The 22,718-nt window shown below is 37.5% G+C and overlaps 1 protein-coding gene across 1 annotated transcript in view; it reads left to right on the top strand.

The window, feature by feature from the left end:
* Nucleotides 1–216: 216 nt before the first annotated feature.
* The window catches only part of NRDE2 (NRDE-2, necessary for RNA interference, domain containing), a 29,179-nt gene continuing 6,677 nt past the window's right edge, over nucleotides 217–22,718 (top strand). Inside the window, 10 exon segments of the mRNA XM_010194265.1 lie at nucleotides 217–295; nucleotides 8,140–8,248; nucleotides 10,232–10,456; nucleotides 11,021–11,170; nucleotides 12,647–13,109; nucleotides 13,288–13,690; nucleotides 17,361–17,494; nucleotides 19,475–19,595; nucleotides 21,556–21,731; nucleotides 22,411–22,718. The exon segment at nucleotides 22,411–22,718 is cut by the window's right edge and continues 16 nt beyond it. Of these exon segments, the coding sequence (XP_010192567.1) occupies nucleotides 217–295; nucleotides 8,140–8,248; nucleotides 10,232–10,456; nucleotides 11,021–11,170; nucleotides 12,647–13,109; nucleotides 13,288–13,690; nucleotides 17,361–17,494; nucleotides 19,475–19,595; nucleotides 21,556–21,731; nucleotides 22,411–22,718 (2,168 nt within the window).

The following is a 22,718-nucleotide window of genomic DNA, read 5'->3' as shown; positions in this document are numbered from 1 at the left end:
GGAAGGTGCAAGATACGAAGAGGCCTAAAAGCGGCTAGACACCCACTACAACCCTAATGCCAAACTCTTTCTCCCTGAGCAAGCCACCAACCCGTCCGCCGTTTTGGGGCGGGGCGGATAAACTACACCTCCCAGCATGCTCGGTGCCGCGGCGCCATCTTGCCGGGCCGCTCCGCGGGGCACTTCAGGCAGATAGTAGTGTCGGTAAGCTGAGACATGGCCCTGTTCCCGGCTTTTGCCGATGCCACCGAGTCCGGGGAGCCCCCAACCGGCAGCAGCGAGGGCTCCAGGAAAGGTAAAGTTCTGGGAGAGCTCTCTTTCCCCTGACAGCTCCCAGCTGCCCAGCCCTGGAAACCCTTCCGCTTGTTTTTCCACGGAGCTTCCTGCACCTTCCGCGCACCCCATCGGGCCTGCTCCGGCCGCCAGCAGGCCCGCACGCTTGTGCGTCCTCGCGTTGCGGGCCGGGCGTGCTCCGCCCCTGCCATGGAGGCATGGGCGGTGCTGCCGCGGGAGCCCCGGACCCTGGGAGTCTGTACGCAGCGTCTCCGGAGGCGTTGGAACTGCGGGTGAGGGGCTCCGCTGCCCGGGCAGCCCTCACCCTGGCTGTTTCAGAGACCGGGGCACCTCGGCCCAGACTCCTCCCTCATGTGCGTATGGAGGGCACAGGAGCACTCCGCACATGGCACGGAGCTGTTGGTGTGAATAAAGTCATTGTACTTTCATATAAAGTTACTCTCTGTGAGGTAACTTCAGAAAGAACCCGAAACAGGGTCATTCCTATAAAAATGGTGCTGGTTTCTCGTTGGCGGGTTTTGGAGTGTGTTGAAATTTGCTTCCAGGTATCTGGTGGTAGATGCCGCAGGCATGGCTGTAGAAATCCTCATCTTTGAAAAATGGGTGTTTGTGAACTTTGTGTGTGTGGTGGTGAAGGTTTGCTTTATGCAGAAAGCGAGTTTGTTTTTTTCCTACTACCCTGGGATGACTTGAAAAGTCCTTTCTTATTTCCTCGCTTATTAAGTCAAATTTTAGTTGTAAAAGATACTTTCTGGAAGGTAGTGAGATTATAATTTAGCTTATAATTTTGACTGTCACAGTTGCTGTCTAGTGAGTTACAGTTTTATTAAATTAATAAAGAACTATGTGGTGTGTTGTTGAACTCTGAAGTATGCACAACATTTATTAATTCTACTGGGAGATGTTTTGGACTGTGCTTTTTGCTTCCCAGCTTCCACCACCCTTGAGTCTACCCATCCTTTAGACACCACAGCAAGGGGGAACTCTGAGAATTGTTTACCTAGGCTAAATTTCTTGTATATTTGATCCCATCAGCATGGTGAGTTTTTGAAGCTGTTAGCAAAAGAGGCTGGGGTTAACTACTTCTTGTAACCTGTTGCGTTACCCTCTGATGGCATTGCAGCTGTTGGTGCTCGGTTTGCCAGCACGGAGGTGTTCTAGACACATTCAGGATCCTGTCTGGTAATGACACTTGGTGCAGGGAATAGTGGCTGTAATAAGATTCCAAATTATAGCTTCTAGGAAGAGAGGATCTGCTCTGCCAGGCAGAGATATGGTAAAATTCTCTAGTAGTAAGACCTTGCTTATATTTTAAAACTCTGGGAATTTAGCTTTTATGTTTGTTACGGGTAGTTTGGGTCACTGCAGACCACCTGTCTGGAAGATCAAATTACCCAGAAAAAGATGTGAAGACTGACTTTGGGATCTAGGTTTTGGTTATTAGCACTGTTTATGAGTTACAAAATTTTCCAGTGGACCAAAATGTATGAAAATTATTGACAAAACTTAAAGGAACAAAATTTGTTTTATGTTTTAGCCAATACTGTATTTTGATTTTAACAACAACATTTCAGTATAAGTTATGAAAATTAAGTATTAACTCAGAACCACATTTGTGGTGGCATATATCAAATTTCACACATTCAGCTTGTGAGAACTTGAGAACTTGACGGGCAACTTTGGTATCTCTCTGATAGGTGACTTTTTCCTCAGAGCTGATATGAAGCCAAAGTCCATCGTAATACAGAGAACACAGGGTATGTTATATTTAACATGATGTGCAAAACTGAGGCATCTTTTGCAGCTGTTTAGGACTGCTTTGTAGTTTTATTGTAAAAATTGTAATACTATAAATATGCTGGCCATGTTTCATTTCCCTGGCCAGCTCTGTCTCATACTCTTACAAACCTTCCTAAACTGTTTATAAATATAAGTGCTGCCGGAAACTGAAGTATTGCTGTGCACTCTTCCTATACTGCTAGATTGCTGACTTGCAGCAGCATCTAGAGTGCAAAGTAATTTTGTATATGGTTTCTTACAATTATGTTGTCAAGCTTAATTAGTTTTTGGTAGAAGATAAATTACAAATTTATCAGTAGCTGTATTGAACAGAGCAGTGGTAATAATTAACCCCACTCACAGCAGTAAGCATTATGCACAGCATTATTAACGGTCTGAACTATAGGTAAAACGATGCAGTGATTTTTGCTGAAAGCAGATTTTCGGGATTCTGAGAGACAATAAAAGGCTTTGCATAACTCTTAAAATTGTCTCTGTAGACATGCACTGTAATTTATTTTTTTTGCCTTCACTTGGGAAGGTATAAAAATAATGTCATTGAATTGCTTCTGCTGTTGTGCTCATGAACGTGAATGGTAAAGTAGAACAATAACAAGTACGTGCATATTATCACAAAAGAAGTATTTAATATATCTTATTCTTTATGTTCTTTAAGAACTTAAATCTGGACTGTGAAAATGGTAAACTTTTTAGACATCTGACAAGAAAAAACAGGAAAAAAATGAACATGCAGAGTTTTGAAGTTTGGAATGCGTTTTGAAATGTTTGTATCCAGCTAACTGATTTACTGGAGATTGTTTACTGGGAGGTTTGGACTTGCATGTTGTGTAATGGAAAATATTGTTCTGTTCCTTCCAGTGTATTAGGTCAGTTTGATTAAATTGTTCAGAAAATACTGTAGTTGAAGAATTCTAAACATTTCCCTGGTGTATCCACAGAGGAATATTGGTTGTGCTACAGGGCTTGGTTCTTGCAGTCTCTTCAGTGCTTTAAAAATGCAATTTGATCTCATCCACTCAGGTAGAACCATGCTACAGGCACAGTCAGGGGATTAATGTTTAGGACTCCATTTCTCAAGGTGAGTTTTCCTTGGAGGCCCTAAACCAGTAATATAAAATATAAGAAAAACCTTATTCTGCTTGTGCTCAGTGTTATATTGCACCAAGTTAGTGAGTGACTTCACATCTGTAAGGAAGTAACAGATACTTTTAGGTAAAGTTAAGTCAAAATGACATATAGAAAGTTAGTTTTTAATGGTGATAATAGACATTATTTTGCTACATTTAAGGCAAATCTCCTGTGGAAATGGATCTCATGCATGCTTGCTGTGCATGTCTCCCAGCCTACTTAATTAGTATCTATCTCTTCTCCTTAAAGGGTTTTAACCCTTTCAGTCAAATCTGTTGTGTTGGGTGAGAAAAGTGTCAGAAGTAGAGAAGGTCAGTGAAAAATCTGCATTTGCTTAGAAAAGCTAAATCTAGATCAAGTGCCACTGCTGAGAGAGCCTGTAACATGAATTGAGCTTTTCCCAGGGTAGATGGGCTTGGCAATGAGCACGTGTTCATTAGCCAACTCAGAAACACCTTTGGAAATCACAGCCTGACACAGCACAGGCTGCCTTTTGCCCAGTACTAGTTAAAGGATGTGGCACTGCAGGAGGGTGGGGAGGACCCAGGTAATCCCAGAAGCTGTGGCAGTGGTGAGGAGTGTAAGAGATGGAGGGCACAACTCAAACCCAGGCTTGGTCCTTTTTTGAGCTGCAAGAATGAAAATTTTGCCAGCTTGCTCTTTTTATTTAAAAATGTGGTTCTAGTCTTAGAACAGCCTTTTAAAAAGAGGAATAGAAAAATAACTGCTTTCCACTGTTCTGCCAGCTCAGGTGTACCCTCTTTTGTTTAAAGTGTTTTGTGCCTCAGGGAAATTTATGTGGTTGGTCAGCCCCATGTTTTATTGTGTCTACTAAACCAGCTGGAGAGTTACTGCTTGCTTTGTTTACTTTCTTTTCTGTTCATTTTGTCAGTGTGATCAGTAATGCCATTTTTAAAAGAAATGAATCGGTTTCTTTCTATTTTTCAGTTTTTAAGATTGAAGCTCTTAGTGCTGCTAAGGATCTCCATTCGGAAGTTGTTGGGCACTGTAGTGCCATAAGGCTCAAGGTTATAAAATTTAGCATACTTGCTGTTGTATGCAAACATTTTTTTCCTACTTTGGGCTGGTCTATATCTAAAGTGTTTACCACTGATGAATAATATTTAAAGATGGATTATCTGCATTAGTCTTTGGAGGACCTGATATTATGCTCTTGAAATCAATGAAAAGCCTGTTTTGATATGTACAGCACTTTAAAAGACCTTAGATCAAGATCTTAAACATCTTAGGCTTTTTTCCTAGTGGTCTGAATATTTTAAGTCTTGAATTCTAAATTTTGTTGTTGACAGCTCTGTCTGACTGGAGGCAAGTTATTGAACTTCAATCTGTCCTTGAGCTTTTTTTTTTTTTAAAAAGTAACTATTATTATTGTCACAGATATTAGTATTAATATATTTCAAGTGACTTTTGAACCATAATTCTTCATGTAACTCAATATAGAACTACCTTACAATAAATTTATTTCTACCAAAAAATTAATACTATTAAGTTACTTATTACACATTACAAAGGGAAACAATAGTTTATTAAAAAGAAGAGAAGCTACAGAGAATATTTTCATTCCTGAAGTGTATTATTGAGGATCTGGCCAAAGACAAATTAGATACGTTTTGTGTATCTTTGGAACAGAGGTAATGATTTTAAGGAGACCTGTCTGGCTAATAAGTTTCGTGCTGTTATGTGACACACCTTTACACCAGAGACTCTGCCAGCCAGTAAACTTTTCTGGTTTTTTAGGCAGATCTGGCTAATACAATGCAAATCAAAACAAAGATTTTTTTTGTTGTTGTTGTTGAAGGGAACTAAAAAATGGTTCCTTTAATTCTGTAAATAAATAAAAGGCTTTATGCACAGATTAGTTGCATTTCCTGAAGTGTAGAGTGCTCTGGACTTGTACTTTCTCTGAATTTGTCCACGTGTAAGGAAAACCAGAGTGTGACCAGTGGAAGAACATTGTAGGGTTGTAGTTTGTTCCTGTGTTCCTTTACACCCCGTCTTCACTACCAAAATGAGCAGAAATAATTGAATATAAGGAAGGTAATAATTTAAAAAATCAGTGTCACATTTAGAATCATAGAATGATTTTGGTTGGAAAATACCTTTGAGATCTTTGAGTCTAACCATCGATCCAGCCCTACTAAGTCTACCACTAAACCATGTCCCTAAGCATGACATCTCCTCATTTTTTAAAGACCTCCAGGGATGGTGACTCTACCACTTCCCTGGGCAGCCCTTCCAGTGCTTGACAACCCTTTCAGTAAAGAAATTCCTCCTAATAGCCAACTTAAACCTTCCCTGACACAACTTGAGGCCATTTCCCCTTGTCCTATCGCTTGTTACTTGGGAGAAGAGACCAACACCCACCTTGCTCCTGCTTCCTTTCAGGCAGTTGTAGAGGGTGATCAGGTCTCCCCTGAGCCTGCTCTTCTCCAGGATAAACAACCCCAGCTCCCTCAGCTGCTCCTCATAATTCTTGTGCTCCAGACCCTTCACCAGCTTCATTCCCCTTCTCTGGACACACTCCAGTGCCTCAATGTTCTTCTTGTAGTGAGGAGCCCAAAACTGAACACAGGATTCAAGGTGCAGCCTCACCAGTGCCAAGTGCAGGGGAAGGATCAACTCCCTGGTCCTAGGGAAGCTTAGCCACTTCCCTAACAAGCGGTGCTCGGTATACTGTGTGATGTACATTGAATGACTAACTCCAATTTGATTATGCAGTTATCAGGTCTATGAATTTATTTAACTCCCATGTGTTTTAAATATGGTTACAGAATTATCCATGAAAAACATCTTGGTATTTAACAGAAAATACTAAATACAATTCTTCAAAGAAGTAATTCTGATTTTAGGTTAGTTTTTAATACTTCTCTTACAGGTTCAAAATAATAAATAAAACTTATTTTTGCATGACACTTTGTTCTCCGGCAGGGGGAATAATTATTTTGCTAGGCCAGTGAAATGTTGTTTGGATATTATCCAGTGTCAATCTTTCTCCTTTAAGCTCACTGAAGTTTTTTGAGGAATGCTTTGTGGTAGATTTAGAGTTCTAGAATCACAGACTCATACTTCAAATGTAGTTGTTTGTGTCAGGGTAGATTAAATTAAAGAGTAGATTTTTATCCTATTTAAAATAGGCAAATAAGGATCACAGTTCTAAGGTTTCCATTTTCATTCCAATTTTACATTAATATATCGTAAGTATTTTTCTGGAGGGGAAAAAGAAAAAAAATCTCATGTTGATTTGCAATGAAGTAGGGTAGTGTATTTGCCTTGGGTTTGGTGATACTGATTGCCAGGCAGAAGGTTACAATAATACCCATATATATTATACAACTGATTTTTAAAAATTTTTCTGTCAACATCCCACATTTTGGTGAGCTGGGCAATGGTGTGTGGCAGTAGGGGTGCTCGTGGGAGTTCATATGTTTTGATTCTGACAGTGCCATGGATTGTGGTTTCTCCTCTGCACAAAGGTGGAGGATCAAGAGGAACCAGGGAAGGTGGCCCAGCCCATGGGGCCTTTGGTGGCCAGGGCAGTCCCCTGGGAAATGCAAACTGGAGCTTTTCTTGATTGTATGTACTTTTTGAGTTTAACGTAGGTTAACAACTGTTTTGCAGCCTTCTCCGTTTTAAATCCTTTTGTGAACATCAATTCAGGAATATGAGACAGAAGAAAGAATTTTGGTATAAAGAGCTGTCTCTGAAAGATAAAGATGTATGGCTTGGCAGACAATGAGTTTGTGCTGTTTAAGGCTTAGAGGTCAGTGTGGTCAAAAGCACAAAGACAAGAGTGTGACGGGAAGAACACCAAGGCAAAAATGGTTGTGAAGAGCATGGAGAATGGGCAGGGAGACCGAATTTGTTTGTTCTGTTGTTGTCTCCTGTGGTCTGGCACCAGAGAGGCTGATGTTAAGTTCTGTGCTTATGTGAAATAGCAGTTGTTGTTTAACATGTTAGAAACTGTCACGTACTTAAAAGAATTCCAGAAATTACACATTCTCTATGAGTTCTGTATGAAAATCGTTGTAGAAGCTTTAATATCAGTAAAATTCTGGCAGAAAATTCCCCCTCCCCATCCTGTCAGCATCTGATCTCATCCGATGACTGAAATGGCTGAGGTCTAGATGGAGAATACTTAATGCTGACTAATATATCAAAATTAGCATCAATTAGCCTTTTTTCACACTGTTTAAAAGTCTAATGATTTCAGTGGTTAGAGAATGGAGAATCCAGTGACATGTTTTGACCTTGTATAAAACACTTGAGGATTCTTATCGGGTATGGGTGTACCTGTCAAAATTGCACTAAAAATATTTTCCATATGGTGAGTAAAATACTTTTTTGTAAATTTGCATAAGTTTTATTGCATTCGTTAACTACACCTTTCAAGTAACTATGTCCTTCAGTAATTTTATGAAGTTTACTCTTTTAAGTCATATGTATATATATATATGTGTGTGTATATATATATATAATATATTGCATGTAATAATTCTAATTGTAATATATATGAAGATATAAGATCTCCTATGATTGTGCATATATAAAATTTATACAATATATAGTTAGAAATTTTACATGGTAATTATATTGGACAGATTTTTTTTTAAGTATATAGCAGTGTATATAACATATTATCTGCTATTATGTAGTGGGGTTTTTAAAGCTTAGATTGGTGTCAGGGGAAGATTCCAGCTCCTAAGTATTTTACCTTATTAAAACCTAGTGTTCTGCTAAATGGAAGTTTCATGGACTGCCTTCTGCTATGCTCAATTGTTACACATGACTTAGTGACATTTGCTGCAAATTTGGCTGTCTGCTGCCTAGATTAACTCCCAACTTTGCGAAGCACAGCAAGCTACTTCGTATTGATCTCGCACATCTCTTTACCCACAGAATTGGACTGGCTCAGTAACCCCAGCTTCTCTACGGAAGATGCGCTATTACTGCATCAGCGCACTTCAGAAGTTGCCAACCTCATCCCTGAAAAATCACCACTAATAAGGTAGAATACTTCAGTATAGTTTAAAATAGTCACTTTCTCATGTCCTGCTTATCTTTTGTTATGTGAGACCAAAATCGGGAGCTTTTAGCGCTGCTTTTCATTCCAGTGTTCAGTATTTTAAAAGGCCTGAACTGAGTCATATATAAAAGTATGAATAATGCTTCCATGTCCTTTAACTTAAAATAATGAGAAATTATACTTACGCAATTACATTCCCATTTTCTCTTTCTCACAGCTGCATTTAAATCATTGTTATTTCGTAATGGAAAGGGAACCGAGTGATCGTGATTCTTCATTAGCTTTTGAGTGTCCTAAGTGACCCTTGAAATAATGTAAAGATTAAGCATCATCTTTGTGATTTCTCTGTGAAAAGCAGTTCAATCAGCCATTTCACAGTTGAGTTTTGTACTTTTAAAAAATAGTTGAAGATGTGAATTAATGAAATATTACATGTATTGAGTTGTGTGGCTGTGTAGAACATGCTGATCACTGAAGTGGGGGTTTATATTCTTTTACAAAATTGAGTTTTAACCAGCAATGTTTGCTGCAGAACTAGTTTCAGTACCTTTACTAAAGTAGTTGCTATACTTGGCATATCTATACTATAACTAGCACTTAATAGTTAATGGAATCAAGCTGCAGTTGCCAAGTTCAGAAACTTAGTTTTAATTTGATACAAGCTTCTGTTGATGGTCATGATAGAGAATACGTTCGTATTAACAGTCACAGCGGAGTGCATCCTTTTGTATACTTATTCTTAACATTTACATGTAATGTGTGATTGAAATGCAATCACTGCTCTGTTTATCAGTCATATATTGTGTTTATATTTCTTCAAATCTTTTCAGGACTTTAATGTCATAAAACTAAGGAATTTACAAATCACCGTTCAGCTGCAATGACATAGTAAACCTGCCGTATTTCATTAATCTTTGAAAAAGAATAGTGTGCTGAGAAATGCTTGATCTCTTTGCCTATTACTGGGGTACATTCTCAGTTCAATTGAAAACTAATTACTCCAACATAGTTGGATTTTTGGGGGTTTCTGGTTTGGAAGCTTTTGGGTTGGGAGAGTCTGTGTGTGTTTGTTTTAAAGGCCTGCTAATGGTTCTCCCATAGCTTCTTTTGTCTTAGTGCCCTTAAATTGTGAAAGATTATTTTCTAAGGTGCATTGCTTCTGAAATGCTGCATTTTCTTTTATTGACATATTAGGAATACTGAGACTTCTCACTCCTTTCTTTGATTGAAAGATTCCAGAAAAGCTGTTTAAGAGCTTGTGCTTTAATTAAGGGTTAAAGGAGACCTCTCTTATTTCAGTTGACCGTTAAGTATGGAAGTGTATTGTATATACAATCACATACATGTGTTTTGTCAAAACTATCTGTCCTTTGTGTGATCTTTCAGTAAGTCAGTTGTCTATTGCCTGTAGTGTTTGCTATTACATTTTATTATAACATTAATTCAGTAGTCTTCAAAAATTGTTTTTTGATAAGTGAGATTTGACTTTCTAATCTGAAAGTGAATTTAAAAGTATATGTTTTATATTTCTTCTGTAAATCTTAAAGAAACAAGGAAAAAAATCTGCAAGTCACTCTGAAAGATTTCTCCTCCTTTTAACTTGACTTAGGTTGTCTTAGCAAAGTTAGGAAATTTTATCAGCTCAGTCTTCTTTAATTTGGCAGTGATAACAAGTGGGTATTTAGACAGGTCACACATCAGAATGCCTTTGACAATTAAATCTTTAAGACTGGTTGTCAGGAATTTCAGCAGTTGAAAAAATAGAGATGGTTGTTACTTAATGCAAACTTACATGACTTTCATTGTATGTGTTGCTGCTAATGCTCTAAAAATACAGAGAATAAAGAGTAAAGGGTAAAATGATTCTGAAATTTCTTATGATACTTCTTTACCATTTTACTATTTAAAGATATAGGGGTATATAAGTATGTATATATCTGTGTACACACGCTTGTTTTCAAGCAGGACTGCTTCAAGATCAGAGTTGTCAGAGGAAAGTGATACGGATGAGAGTCTGAAAGACTCAAGTAAGAAAAGGAAAAAGAAGAAAAAAAAGCATCACCACTCTAAGAAGACAAAAAAGAAAACCAAAGGGGACTCCAGTAGCAGTGAATCGGACCTGGACACTAAGCACATCAAGGACAAAGCCACAAGAAGTGGCAGAAATCATGAAAAGGAAGCAGCAGCAAAGTATGTATTTATTAATATTATGGAAGATTTAGATTAATAGTGTTCTTGTACTTATTTCTTCAAATTTATGAATTAAATTCATGCTACTGGTGGTTAATTTTTTCTAAGCTGTATATGACTAAACCTGCATTCAAAGCAATGAAAATAGCATTAGAAACACTTGTTTAAACATACCTGAAAAACTGTGTCTGAAGTATTCTGTGGACTACTGTTCTGCAGAACAGCACATGGTGTGGCGGTAATGAAATGTATTTTTAAAGACGTTTAGACGCTTAATGGTGAGTTTTTGTAAGCATCTTGTTTCCTTTCATGGATCTCTGATTTACTGGGAGAGTCTGGATAGGAATTGCATTAATATTATTCTTAATTAGTGCAGAAGTCTTCCCATACAGCTGTATTTCTAGTTCGTCCTTTCCCAGCATGTGAGTGGCTTTGCAATGATGGGTTATGTACCATGACTTTGAGTAAATTTAATTGTTATGAGCTACAGAAACGCAGTGTCTCCTGGATTTTGTAAAAGTTGTATATATTCACCAATATTTAGAATATACTTCTTTTCTTCAGTCTAGATAAGAAAACATCAAATCTTGCCAGCAATCGCTTTGTTTGGCTTGATGATGTCCAGGCTTTCACAGCAGAAACCTTCAGAATAGACAAGAAACCTGACCCTGCAAACTGGGCCTACAAATCCCTGTATCGAGGGGACATAGCAAGGTACAATATGTTGGTTTCTATTGGTGTTCAAACTATCAGAGTCACTATTTCAAGATTCATTAACTTGAGTCTGGCTGTGAATTTGTGTGTAAAAGACGAGAAAATAAGGTAACTGAATGGTTTATTTCAAAATTTGACTTTTCTTTGGGCAGAAATATTTTAAAAGGCAAAAGATGCCATGAAATAATGGGAATACGACATTATTATTTTTGTTTTTTCTAAAACCATTCTCTGTGTAGTAGACTACAGGCACATGAACTTGGAGAAGTGCCATCTGGAGATGGCAGCATGGGGCAGATGCAAAAGCATGGTTTTGAGGTCAGAAATCCTGGGTTCCGTTATAGGTCCTCTTTGGCATTTATTGCTCTGTTTCTGTGTCTGAAAGGGAAGTGAAGGAACTGATTATTTCATGCTAGAAATAATTACTTGAGTAGTTATTACTTACTTGAGTAGTTTGATATCCTTGCAAAAAAACAAAGGTGCAGGTACTTTCTTGGCACGCAGATTCTGTGTTAGATCACCCATACATTGTACCAAAGGTATCTGTCTTATGCACTGCTACATTTCAAATGACAATGGATTAAATTGCATATTCAACATCGTTAGTGGGTTACTGGTGCTATGGTGACCCTTCAGAACTTTTCCCCGCATTAACGGAGAAGCCTATCTAAAGGAGCCTACACTGGGCTCATGCATTATGTATGTATACTTGCTTCTTGATGTTCTTGAGGATTATTGTTTACTATATAAAAAAGTAATTATTTGTGAAGGAGGGAGGATTTATGGGTTTTATTTTTGTAGTGTATGTACCTTTGCAGTAAAATTGCATGTTTAAAATCCATTCCAGTTTTCTGCCACCTTTGGATTGTCAGCTATTGTTTGGGATGAAAAATGTTATTTTAGCATTGCACATCACTATGTCTGCTGCTGAAATGACATTCTTGGTAATATTTTAAGATATTTTCCTTTCTTAATCCATAGGATTATTGTGGCCTGTATGAACCTGGTCTCTCTTTCCTCTCCATCCTCTCTCTCACTTTTTGATATATAAAATGGGTAGAGACTTGAGGATACAGAAGGGTTACCAGACTGAACTACTGGGATTGGTTCTGATTTTTCAGTTTAAAATAATCTAATCTAAATAGCCTTAAATAATGCTCCTTGTTTCTCCAGATTTGCCTACATGACTTAAAATGATAGGAGGAAAAAGAAATTCTTCTGTTATGACATATTGTTGAACTCAGAGGAAACTTAGTATGATAAAGTATGATACAAGTTGTGATGGCACTGAAAAAATACATAAATTGGAGTCTTAAATAAAAGAAAAGTTACCAAGTTCTTACACCTAAGGTCTATGTATACATTATTTGGGTCAATTTGAATTAAAAGTTGTTCCTCCATGCTTTCTTTCAAAATGGAGGTATCTTTTTTAGTGTGTATTTTTAGAAGAAGTTTAATTGTATTTTTCCTTCTAAGATATAAAAGGAGAGGAGAGTCGTGTCTTGGCATAGATGCGAAGAAACAGTGTATAACTTGGGACAGTTCTGCATCAAAAAGGAAGCAATTACAGAGGCCACCAGAGCGCTACTTCACAAAGAACAACGTGAAGATGCTGAACACAGATGGGATTCCTGTTTGCAATAAAAGTTCTCCATCTGACCCAGCTGCTTTTGTACCAGTTCCCCAATTGGAAACTGATGATCCTTCTGACGCAGCCGAGGTAAATCCTCTTGGGATTTATGATCTGTCAACTACAGTGTGGCTACAAGGAAAAGGATGCAAGAGTGCAGACCATGAGCCTGTAAATACACAGGAAACAAATCAAGAGCCTGGGATAAACGTTAGCTCCACTCTAATGACAAAAGTGGAAGAACATAACAAGAAAGTCAGAGAAAATCCAAGAGATATTAATGCTTGGATGGAATTTGTTTCTTTTCAGGTATGTGTTCTGACAGACATAGTTGCTTATTTTAAGTAATAAATACATGAACATTATATTGTAGTTTCATTTATTTAGGACTGTGCATCTTCTGTTGGTGAAGAATGAGCTGTTAATTCATCTTCACAAATATCAGCATTCTTCCTAATGTTGTAATGATTTTTCTTTTTGTTTTAAGGATGAATTAATGAGAGGACCTAGCCCTTATGCCAGTAAGGGAGAGCAGGAAGTAAGAAGAAAATCACTGAAGTTAATCTTAGAAAAGAAACTGGCTATTTTAGAGAGGGCAATTGAAAGCAATCCAAGTAATGTTGATCTGAAGCTCGCCAGGCTGAAGCTTTGTGCAGAATTCTGGGAACCACCAGCTTTGATCAAAGAATGGCAGAAGCTTATTTTCTTACATCCCAACAATCCAGAGCTGTGGAAGAAATATCTCCTGTTCTGTCAAAGTCAGTTCACTACCTTTTCTGTTTCCAAAATCAATAGTCTCTATGGAAAATGTTTGACTACGTTGGCAGCTGTACAGGATGGCAGCATGGTATCACATCCTCTGCTGCCTGGCACAGAAGAAGCTATGCTAGGTAAGGTTCTTTCTGCTTCATATTATGGTCACAATGGTCTTCATAGGAGTAGACTAAATTCTGTATAAGAACAGACTTTCCTATGTATTACAGAAAGTTTTTATTGTCTTTAAAATGCCTGGCATCCTGATTTCTTAGCTGAGAATTAAAGCAGATATTCCAACCAAATATGGATATAGCAGCTGCTTTTCTTGCCCGGGAGAGTTGTGATACAGCATCCAGTGAAGTCTAATGAGCTGAGGGGTTTACAGTACAAATGCCAAGGCTGGAGAATTGCAGCCAACAGCCAAGAGATATGCTTTTATCTTTGAAAAATTTTCATTTAAAGAATAAAAATATTGGCTTGTGAAAGAAACAATTATCTCCTGTTCAAAAGTTTTATAGTTGATTACTTTAATCCAGAAAAGAGAGAGGACGTGGGAAGTCTCATGTGAAATTTTCCTGAACATCCCAATTTGTAGATGGAGAATTCTAACCTGCAATACCTGTGATCATGCCCTTTTGTATTTACTGTATGCATATACCTACAGCTTATTATATAATTATCCCTTGAAGGAAAATTAGTCAGATGGTTAGGATGCTGGACTTGATCCAGAGAAGAAACAAGTTCATACTCTCTTCTGGCATGGGCTTTAAATTTGGAGCTAAGTGACTTAACCTGTCGCATTTCAATTTTGCTTCTTTACCTCGGGGGGTCATTGTGATTTTCAATATCTGAATACACTGAGGATGGGGAAATATTAGTGTCACTATGAATATGTTTGGTGTTTCTTTTCCCTTTTAAATGTTGTTTTACATCTAGAGAAGACTGTTATGAAGCAGTCCACGTTTCCTCATGTGCAGCATAGTCCAATGAACCTCTGTTTTTATCCAAGTCCTGTAACTGCTGTTTGAGCAGTGATGCTCTCTGTTATGCAACGTCCACTCTGGACTTATAGAATGAAATGCTGGGTTACAAATTAGTTTCAGGTGTTCAGATCTCTTATGGTGTCTGGATCAAACACTGGAAAAAGTGCTGTAATGGAAAAATCATGTGCTGGTGTGTGGATATTGTACTGCCTGATAGCTTTTCATTGCTTCTACTGTCTCTGATTCCCAACACTTCAGTCACTTTGTACACTAACTGCAATGCATGATTCTCAGGACAGATGTTTTATTCAGTGCCTATATTTTTTCAAACAGGAAGTTTTTCATTTTGTTTCCCTGCACAGAACATATTTGACTCATTAAATACTGTTTTTGGCTGCTTTGAGATTTTTTTAAATGGGATTCCTTTAACTAGTTAACTATGTTAGATTGACAGTTTTCAAAATACTTGTTTGCTGGCAATGTCTACAGATAAGTTAAAATGAAAATGGACTCAACTCTATTTGTGTTTCTGTTCCACTCTTAACATCTTCTTGTTCTGTATTAAGACTGTAGTGATTTGTTTATGAGCACCATTAAGGGGGATTTGGTTTGGTAGGGCTTTTTGTTTGTTTGGGGTTTTGTGGGTTTTTTTGTGGTTTTTTTTGTTTGTTGGGTTTTTTGGTTTTTTGTTTTGTGGGGTTTTTTTATTCCTTTTGGAATTCAAATAATAGGAGTGGAGAAATTTAAAACGGGGAGACTTCTTGATCTGAGATTTTTTTTAGTGACTCAACTATCTAATTCTTGGACTGAATTTGAACTCTCAGTGTACTTATTAGGAAGATTGCAACTTTGTTTTTTAAGATAAATGTACAAAGGGTTTCACAAATTAATTAGGACGTGACTGGCAGTGTAGATGTGTGGTAGGCTTGTATCTTCAACCTTTGACCTTTGCTAATGACAAAGTGCAAGAGCTAATTTGAACTAGTGGTGGACTGTGCCATCTAGTGTTCAATTCAGCGTGCAATGCTATCTGCTTGGAAATAGGTGGGTGTTTTTTTAAGACATGAAATTTAAGAAAACATGTAAAAATTAATTTAAAATTATAGAGAAGTTTTTCCTTAAAATTTGAAATAATTAATATTATTTTAAATTTACTGGGAACTGTTAATATAAAGCAGATGAAGGTAAGCAGTCAAATTTTGCTGTGGAAAGGGAGTGCTCTTTTTCAAATTATACTTACTGTTTGGAGAGAAACATCCTTATTTTTTAGGTCGGTTCAGCTGCAGAAGTGTCTTAGCATCATGGAGTAAATTAAGTATGTATTCAGTTTTCAGCTTTTACTACAAAGAAAATGCTGATCTCTGCGTTTCTTCTAATATCTTTTTCTTTTTTATCATGCAGCAAATCTTATGCTATAATTTATTTTTGCCTCCAGTATGGGAGCAAGTCCTGATGAGAGATTCTCTACATTCTTATCATTTTAATCAAAGGTCATGTATTTGAAGTTGAGAAACTAGGAAAGGATAGCCTTTTCAGTGTCAGTTGGACACAGTGCCAAAATTTGGTTAAAATACTTTGGAGGATTCTGTTATATACTTAAACGTAATTTATCTTGTTTAAGTATCTTTGGGAATCTCACAGTCTTGGTTATCAGAAACAATCATTGACTTTGTAGGAAAATCAGATGAGATGCTAGTTTGTATATTCTAGCTGAATTCAAATTTTTATGTGCACACATCTGATGTAAATCTGAATGCAGGTAAATATAGTTTGCCACTTAGTATTAAAAAAATAAGATGATCATTGGAAGCAAGTGATGCTAACCTGTGGGTGTATCTAGTCACTGAAATATTGATTGTTTAGAACCCTCCAAAGCCAATGCATTTAGTGAAGAAACAATAGTTTTTGAATAACTGTTTTCAAAACTATCAATGAATTAAGTCTTGATTTATGGGTTTTTGGGGTTTTTTTTTGTAAGCCAAGTAAGATTATGATTTAAAGCAATTTGTTTTTTGAACAGAAGACTTGAGTGTAATTTGGAGTGATGGAGTATTGCTGAAATGTCCTTGAACTGTCTAGTGATAGAGGTGTTTATAATACCTGTTGTTTCTCCAGCTCTTTCATTTAAGGCTCTGGTTGCAAATATATGAACAGAACAACTGGGACTTTGCTTCCTTTTTTAAGCAGAGACTTGAGGCTCAGAGTGTGTCATAGGAATATGGAAGTGATTATAGAAATAATTTGTTGAAGCGCAAGGGATAGGTCTCTTCTCTGCTGTCCACAGTAGTACTTTGACTGAAAGACTGGGCATCTCTTAACTGAGTTCTTATGTAAAGGAAAAGAAAACGGGAATGACAGTTGGAATGAAAATGGTGTATTACCAACATATTACTAATGTAACTTTCTCATGCAAAAATGAGGCAAAAAGGATTTTTGTCGTCACCACTTATTGTGTGAATTGTCATAATGCCCAGCTTCTTCAGAGGGGACTATGACCCACTCTAACAGTTGTTGGATAAAATGAAGTCAGGACCATTGCATGTAACCTTTATTCATCAACAAGGACAGTACATATATGGTATGAATAAAAAGTCATCTCTGTGCTGCATCTGTGCTTAGTAGGACATCTAAGTTAATTCAACTCTAACAGTTTTGATATACATTTATGCTAGTTACTCCCTGTGTTTTGGACTTTTGATTCTGTTTCAAAACAATTATGCTCCACAGCACTTCCTATGCATCTTTCTTATATTTGTGGGCTGTAATAGAATACTTTGCAACAAAATTTATTTGAAATATTAAAATTTTGTCGTCTTTACAGCTATATTTCTTCAGCAGTGCCACTTTCTGAGGCAGGCTGGCCATTCAGAGAAAGCAGTGTCTTTGTTTCAGGCTCTGATTGACTTCACGTTCTTTAAACCTGACAGTGTAAAAGATCTGCCAACAAGGGGACAGGTAACAATTTCCATTTAAATGGGTGTATGTCATTGTACATTACAGAGAGTGCTGTAACAGAAAAATGGTGAACTTATAAGGACACTGAAAAATATTTTGAATCTCAATTTACTTTGTGGTTCTGCAAAATAATGCTTGCATTGGAAAAATGCATGTAGGTCTTCTGGAACTATATGCCAAATGGCTCCTTCTTCCGTATATTATAGAATTTAATGTCTTCTTTTTTACTAATTAAAGATGGAAAAGATTGAGCTGGCTGACCAATGTCTATACCTAGTTAGCTCTTCCCCTGCTGCTTTTCCTCAGAACTGCTGTTGTTTGTTACTGTTGATGCAGAAAGATGAGAGGACCTATAATATTTTTCTGTTCTAGACAGTTCTGTTATCTGTTTCGGGTTTTTTTTAGTAGCTGGCTACACTAGAACACCTTCATGCTTTAAAGTATCCTTTATTTGACCCATGAAATTTCGTTTAGCGTATTCTTTTAACATACTAACTCACTTTTTGTTCAGGAGAATTTGGGCATGCACCCCAATAAAAATTAGTAAGAGGGGGCCGTTGCCTGTGTAGCATTATTCCACTAAATTGTCAGGAGCTGCTTCCTCTTTAATGAGTGGTAGGGAGAGCTACCAGTTGGGCAGCTGTGCTACCATAGAGGACAAAAATTGAATTTCCTGCTATTACCTCACCTTCTTCCCAAGCAAGCACTACTGAGACTCCATTTTTTTGCTCTCTAGATTAATGCTGTTACCTGCCAATGGCACAATCTTGTGGTTTATATAATACTGGTGTCCTCTTAAAGAGCCAAAAGTTGACAGTTCAATCCTAATTATCATGCTGGATGGGAGTTTTGGTATAGTTACACAGATAAAGCCTGAGTCGTACTTCCAGTTATTTCAAAAAGTGCAAGATTATCTGTAGTGTTTAAAAACTCTTCAGAAAGCAGAATGGAAAGGAACCTCAACTTAAAAGGACAGTGTGTTTAGGTTGGAAAGTGCAGTTCTTGAAAATAGGAAAGTGCCAGATTTACAGCTGATTGCACATTCTGCACTCTTACAAAAGCGCAGTCTTGAATTACTTGTTTCTGTACTGTTTTCACAGTTCGCTTTCTCACTTGGACCAAATAATAAATCCATAAGAAACAGAATTGGATTTAGCAGTTGCTGTAAGCCCTGCATTTTCTGATACGTTGACGCTTGATTTTCTTAGAGTAAATATTATTGTTAATATTTGTGTTAACAGTCACGTCTCAATGTGCAAGCCAAGGCTTGGTACACTGCAGAAGCATATAATAGGAGAGAGCTGGTCATATGCAAAGAAAGCTAAGTATACACAAAGCAGGGGCAGAATTGATTAATTTAAAGATGACAGATTGCATACAGGCAGTGAGAAATTCAGGACTAGAACCCTGGCCTTGTGGTTCACTGGAAAGTGCCCTGAAGCTGTTGACCACCGTGAAACCTGAGAGATGAAAAGCCTTTACTGGTCGCTGCTTCTTGTCCTCAGTCCAGTCATGTTTACATCCAACTGTAACATTTTGATTTGAACATAGGTGTATGATTATCTGAATTGTCATTGCATTAGCCAAGCTCTTTGTGGTCCCATGGACGATAGGAAGGAGGGGAAACTTGATTTCTGAAAGCCACATCTTGGGGACTTTAGATCCTTATCCTTGAAGGGTCTGTATAGGACATTTGGTACAAAAGTCATTTGCTTTTGTTAAATCCTAATATGTTTTAAAAACGGTCTTTATGTTCATGAGAAGAGCTGATGACAGCCCTGCTGTGTCACAGGCATAATTGAAGTTCTCCGTTTTGTCTGCTGATTCTTAAGCAGCATCTAACAAAGTCTTCAGATACAGGAGTTGCTCCCAGATAGGTTATAGGGTCTAGAAAACCTAAGTTGACACAAGTAGTGTCTGTACAACAGCAAAAATGATTTTTCTTTGTTTTGTTTTGGTTCCCCCTACCCAACACATCAGGTGGAATTCTTTGAACCCTTTTGGGATAGTGGAGAACCACGAATTGGAGAAAAAGGAGCAAGAGGCTGGAAAGCATGGATGCACCAACAAGAAAAGGGTGGCTGGATTGTTCTTAAGCCTGGTATGTTTGTGTGAATATGTGTAGTTCTGTGTCCATGCGTTCTTCTGAATATTTTTATTCGAATGATACCGTCTGTTTCTTCTCATGTTTTTACATAGAAGTTCTAAAAATATGTTTACCAAGACTAAGATCAAGTATATCACACTTCGCAGGAAAAAGCATGTGTTGAGTTTTCTGTGTATGATATTGTCTATGGATTATTGTTGTCCTTCTAGAGATGAGAATTAAGGGAGAGAATGGCATATCCTCCATTCTCTGCCGAAAAGTTATGAGTGCTTACTTGAGACCTGCCCCCATCTAAAGCGGAAGGAAGCTACTTCCCTTAAGACTCTTTAATCATATTGGTAGACCAGGTGGGACTACAGTATTTGATGGTAGTTGCCTCAAGGGTTCCTAGCTTAATGGTTCTATTTCTAGAATCAGATTTCAGTTTCTCATAGCAAATATATAGTATATTTAAAGGTGGAAGACCTTTCCTTTTTCTTTTTGATGCAGCAAATGAAGGAACTGCAGCTTCACTTGACTGCAGTGCTTCTAGGTGAGCAGGGATGGAGAAAATGCCTCTCTGCTGCTTAGTCATACCGTATCTTCTGGTGTACAATGCTTCCCTTAATGTCAAGGACTATTTCTCAAACAGATACATTTGAAGGGAAGCAGGAGGTGGAATGACTCTGACCAAAGATGAGCTACCTCTGCTTTTACTGCTCCTACTGCTGAAGCAACTCTAATGAAGGAAAACATGCTCCGCTTCTAGTGAAGTAACTGAAAAATAGATCCTCTGCTTCCCTTGCCCCTAGGTTAAGATAGAACTCCCTTGCCCCTTGACTGAGGTCAGCGCTTCCACTGCTGATGGCTATAGACATTTTGCCAACAGATTGAGGAGGCTCAGCATAGAGAAGAGGATCACTGCCAGTCTTGGGCAGGTCCAGCATATATCAGTACTTTCCCCATGTATGTCAAGCCCAAAGGTTCAGGTACAATCTAAAATTGAGTGTAATATCTGTCAGTTTTTTCCAAACTTTGGTTAGATCATGGAAATGCTGTCATTTTTCATGGAGTTGCTGACTAAAGGAGACACTACAGATCACAAAAAATATAGAGAGTAAAAATCTTCCCACCACTTCTTTGTTTTACCTAAAACTTATGAACTGGGAATGTTTCACCTAGTTAATGGCAAACGTCAGGATCAAGAATTTGGAAGTGGCACAGAAATGGCCTGGTTTTTGTATTAAAAAAAACAGTGCAGTTAAATACAAATTTTGAGGATTTTTTTTTCTTTCTCAGCAACAAGAAAGAAAAAAGTATTTGAAAAATCTCTACGAGCTTTTCCTTAACCTACAGGTGCTGATCAGTTTCGGTACAGAATCAGTGTATTGCTATCACAGGAAAAACATGATAATTGTATCTAATAGTCCAGAAAGATCATCATAAAAGTGGGATGTGATTTAGCACTTCTTTTTGTGTGTGTGTAACTACATTGGTGGTTTCAATTGCACATTAATTAAATGTTGAAAATACCAGGTATTTTAAACCAATGTTACCAAGCTTGGTTTGTGATGCTTTAACGTTATAGTGCTACTTTTTACTTAGTGATTTTTCCAAAATGTATTATGCACAACTGAAGAACCTAAGTTGCACACAAATTTGACTGACTCTTGGCTGTTGATGAGTGGTCCACAGCCTGTCAGTGCTTTTTTTTCTCCTCTGTGAGAAAGTTTGAGTGCTGACACTGATTCATTGGTTCAAAAAGTGTGGAAACCTCCTACTCTGTTTACAGAGTTGGTGTCAAAACCCAGATCTGTGATGTGGAAATTTTCAGGTCTGTCTTGCATCTGTTTTACTAACACTGTATTTGTTTACATTTTTAAAGTAGTTAACTTGTATGTCAAGTATGGCCTTTGGATTTAATGCATTAATTTTTCTTTAATATTTGTGTGTATGTGTCTTAATTTTGTTTTAGATGATGATGATGAAGAAGAGAGAGATGAGGATGAAGAAATAAAGGATAAAACACTCCCAAAGTGGCATATTTGGTTGGATATTGAATATTCTCGTGAAGCAAGGCATTGGTTACCTTGGAGGCCAGACGAAACCAAAAAGGAAGCTGAAGAAGATTGTGAAGATCCAGAAAGACAGGTGACTGGGATATAATAACACAAGGGTAGATAAGACAAATTATCCTTTCATTTGAATTCAGTGCCATTGGGTGTTTTGGAGGAGTAATCCTTTTCTTCATTTGGAAAAAAATACTTTCTTTGTTTGAAATCAAAGTTTACCTGAGGTTTTGTGCTGAGACTTCTGAAATCCATTAGAAGCTCATGGTAAACTTTGGAAGGGGCTGTAGGCAAATTGTCATTGCCATTCTGGGATTTCTCTCATCTGTATGTGGAAATGTCACAGAAATCTGTGTTGAAGAAGATACGTGCATTAAATAAACAAAGGTTCTGTTGCCTTCAAGTCAGATGGTTGTTTGGAAATTTGTTATCAAGATATTTCTTGAGTATCAAAGACTCCACAGAAAATTTACACAATAAAGGTCTGAAAGATAATTACTGCTTAGGCCATTTAACACATTCTTGTTTGAAAACCAATGTCTGACTTGACTTATCTGCCAAGAAGGGAAAAAAAACAACCAGTCTGACTGGAAGAACACATTGCTTGTTTAACTTACCTGTTTTTTATTTGAATGACATTCCATTCCCGTTTTAATAGTAATTATAAATCTTTATGGTCTGGAAGGGGTTCTTTAATTACATAAATTACAGATTTGCTAATTTTGTTTGCTTGCATAAATTAACAGAGTTTGGTTTTTTAGGTATTGTTTGATGATCTTGGACCATCTTTAATCCGGCTTTCTAATCCAGATTTTCAACACCAACTACTGTACTCATTTCTGCAATTCCTGGGAGTTCCATGTACAAGTAAACTCTTTCTTTCCAACCTCTATATTGCCATGGATGAAAATAACATCTTTGACAGTGTCCTTTCTGATGAAAAACCATTGTCTTCTGTTGATTTTCCACTTTCTGGATTCAACAGTATTGGTCATATGGACACAATGCGACGAGGGAGACAGCACATAGGCCACTGTAAGGAAGGAGAGGAGTTCATACAGAATGTTTT

Source organism: Mesitornis unicolor, unplaced genomic scaffold (assembly GCF_000695765.1).
Source record: "Mesitornis unicolor isolate BGI_N332 unplaced genomic scaffold, ASM69576v1 scaffold5001, whole genome shotgun sequence".
In the NCBI taxonomy this organism is placed as follows: domain Eukaryota; kingdom Metazoa; phylum Chordata; class Aves; order Mesitornithiformes; family Mesitornithidae; genus Mesitornis; species Mesitornis unicolor.
This window is presented reverse-complemented; position numbering and strand designations above follow the sequence as displayed.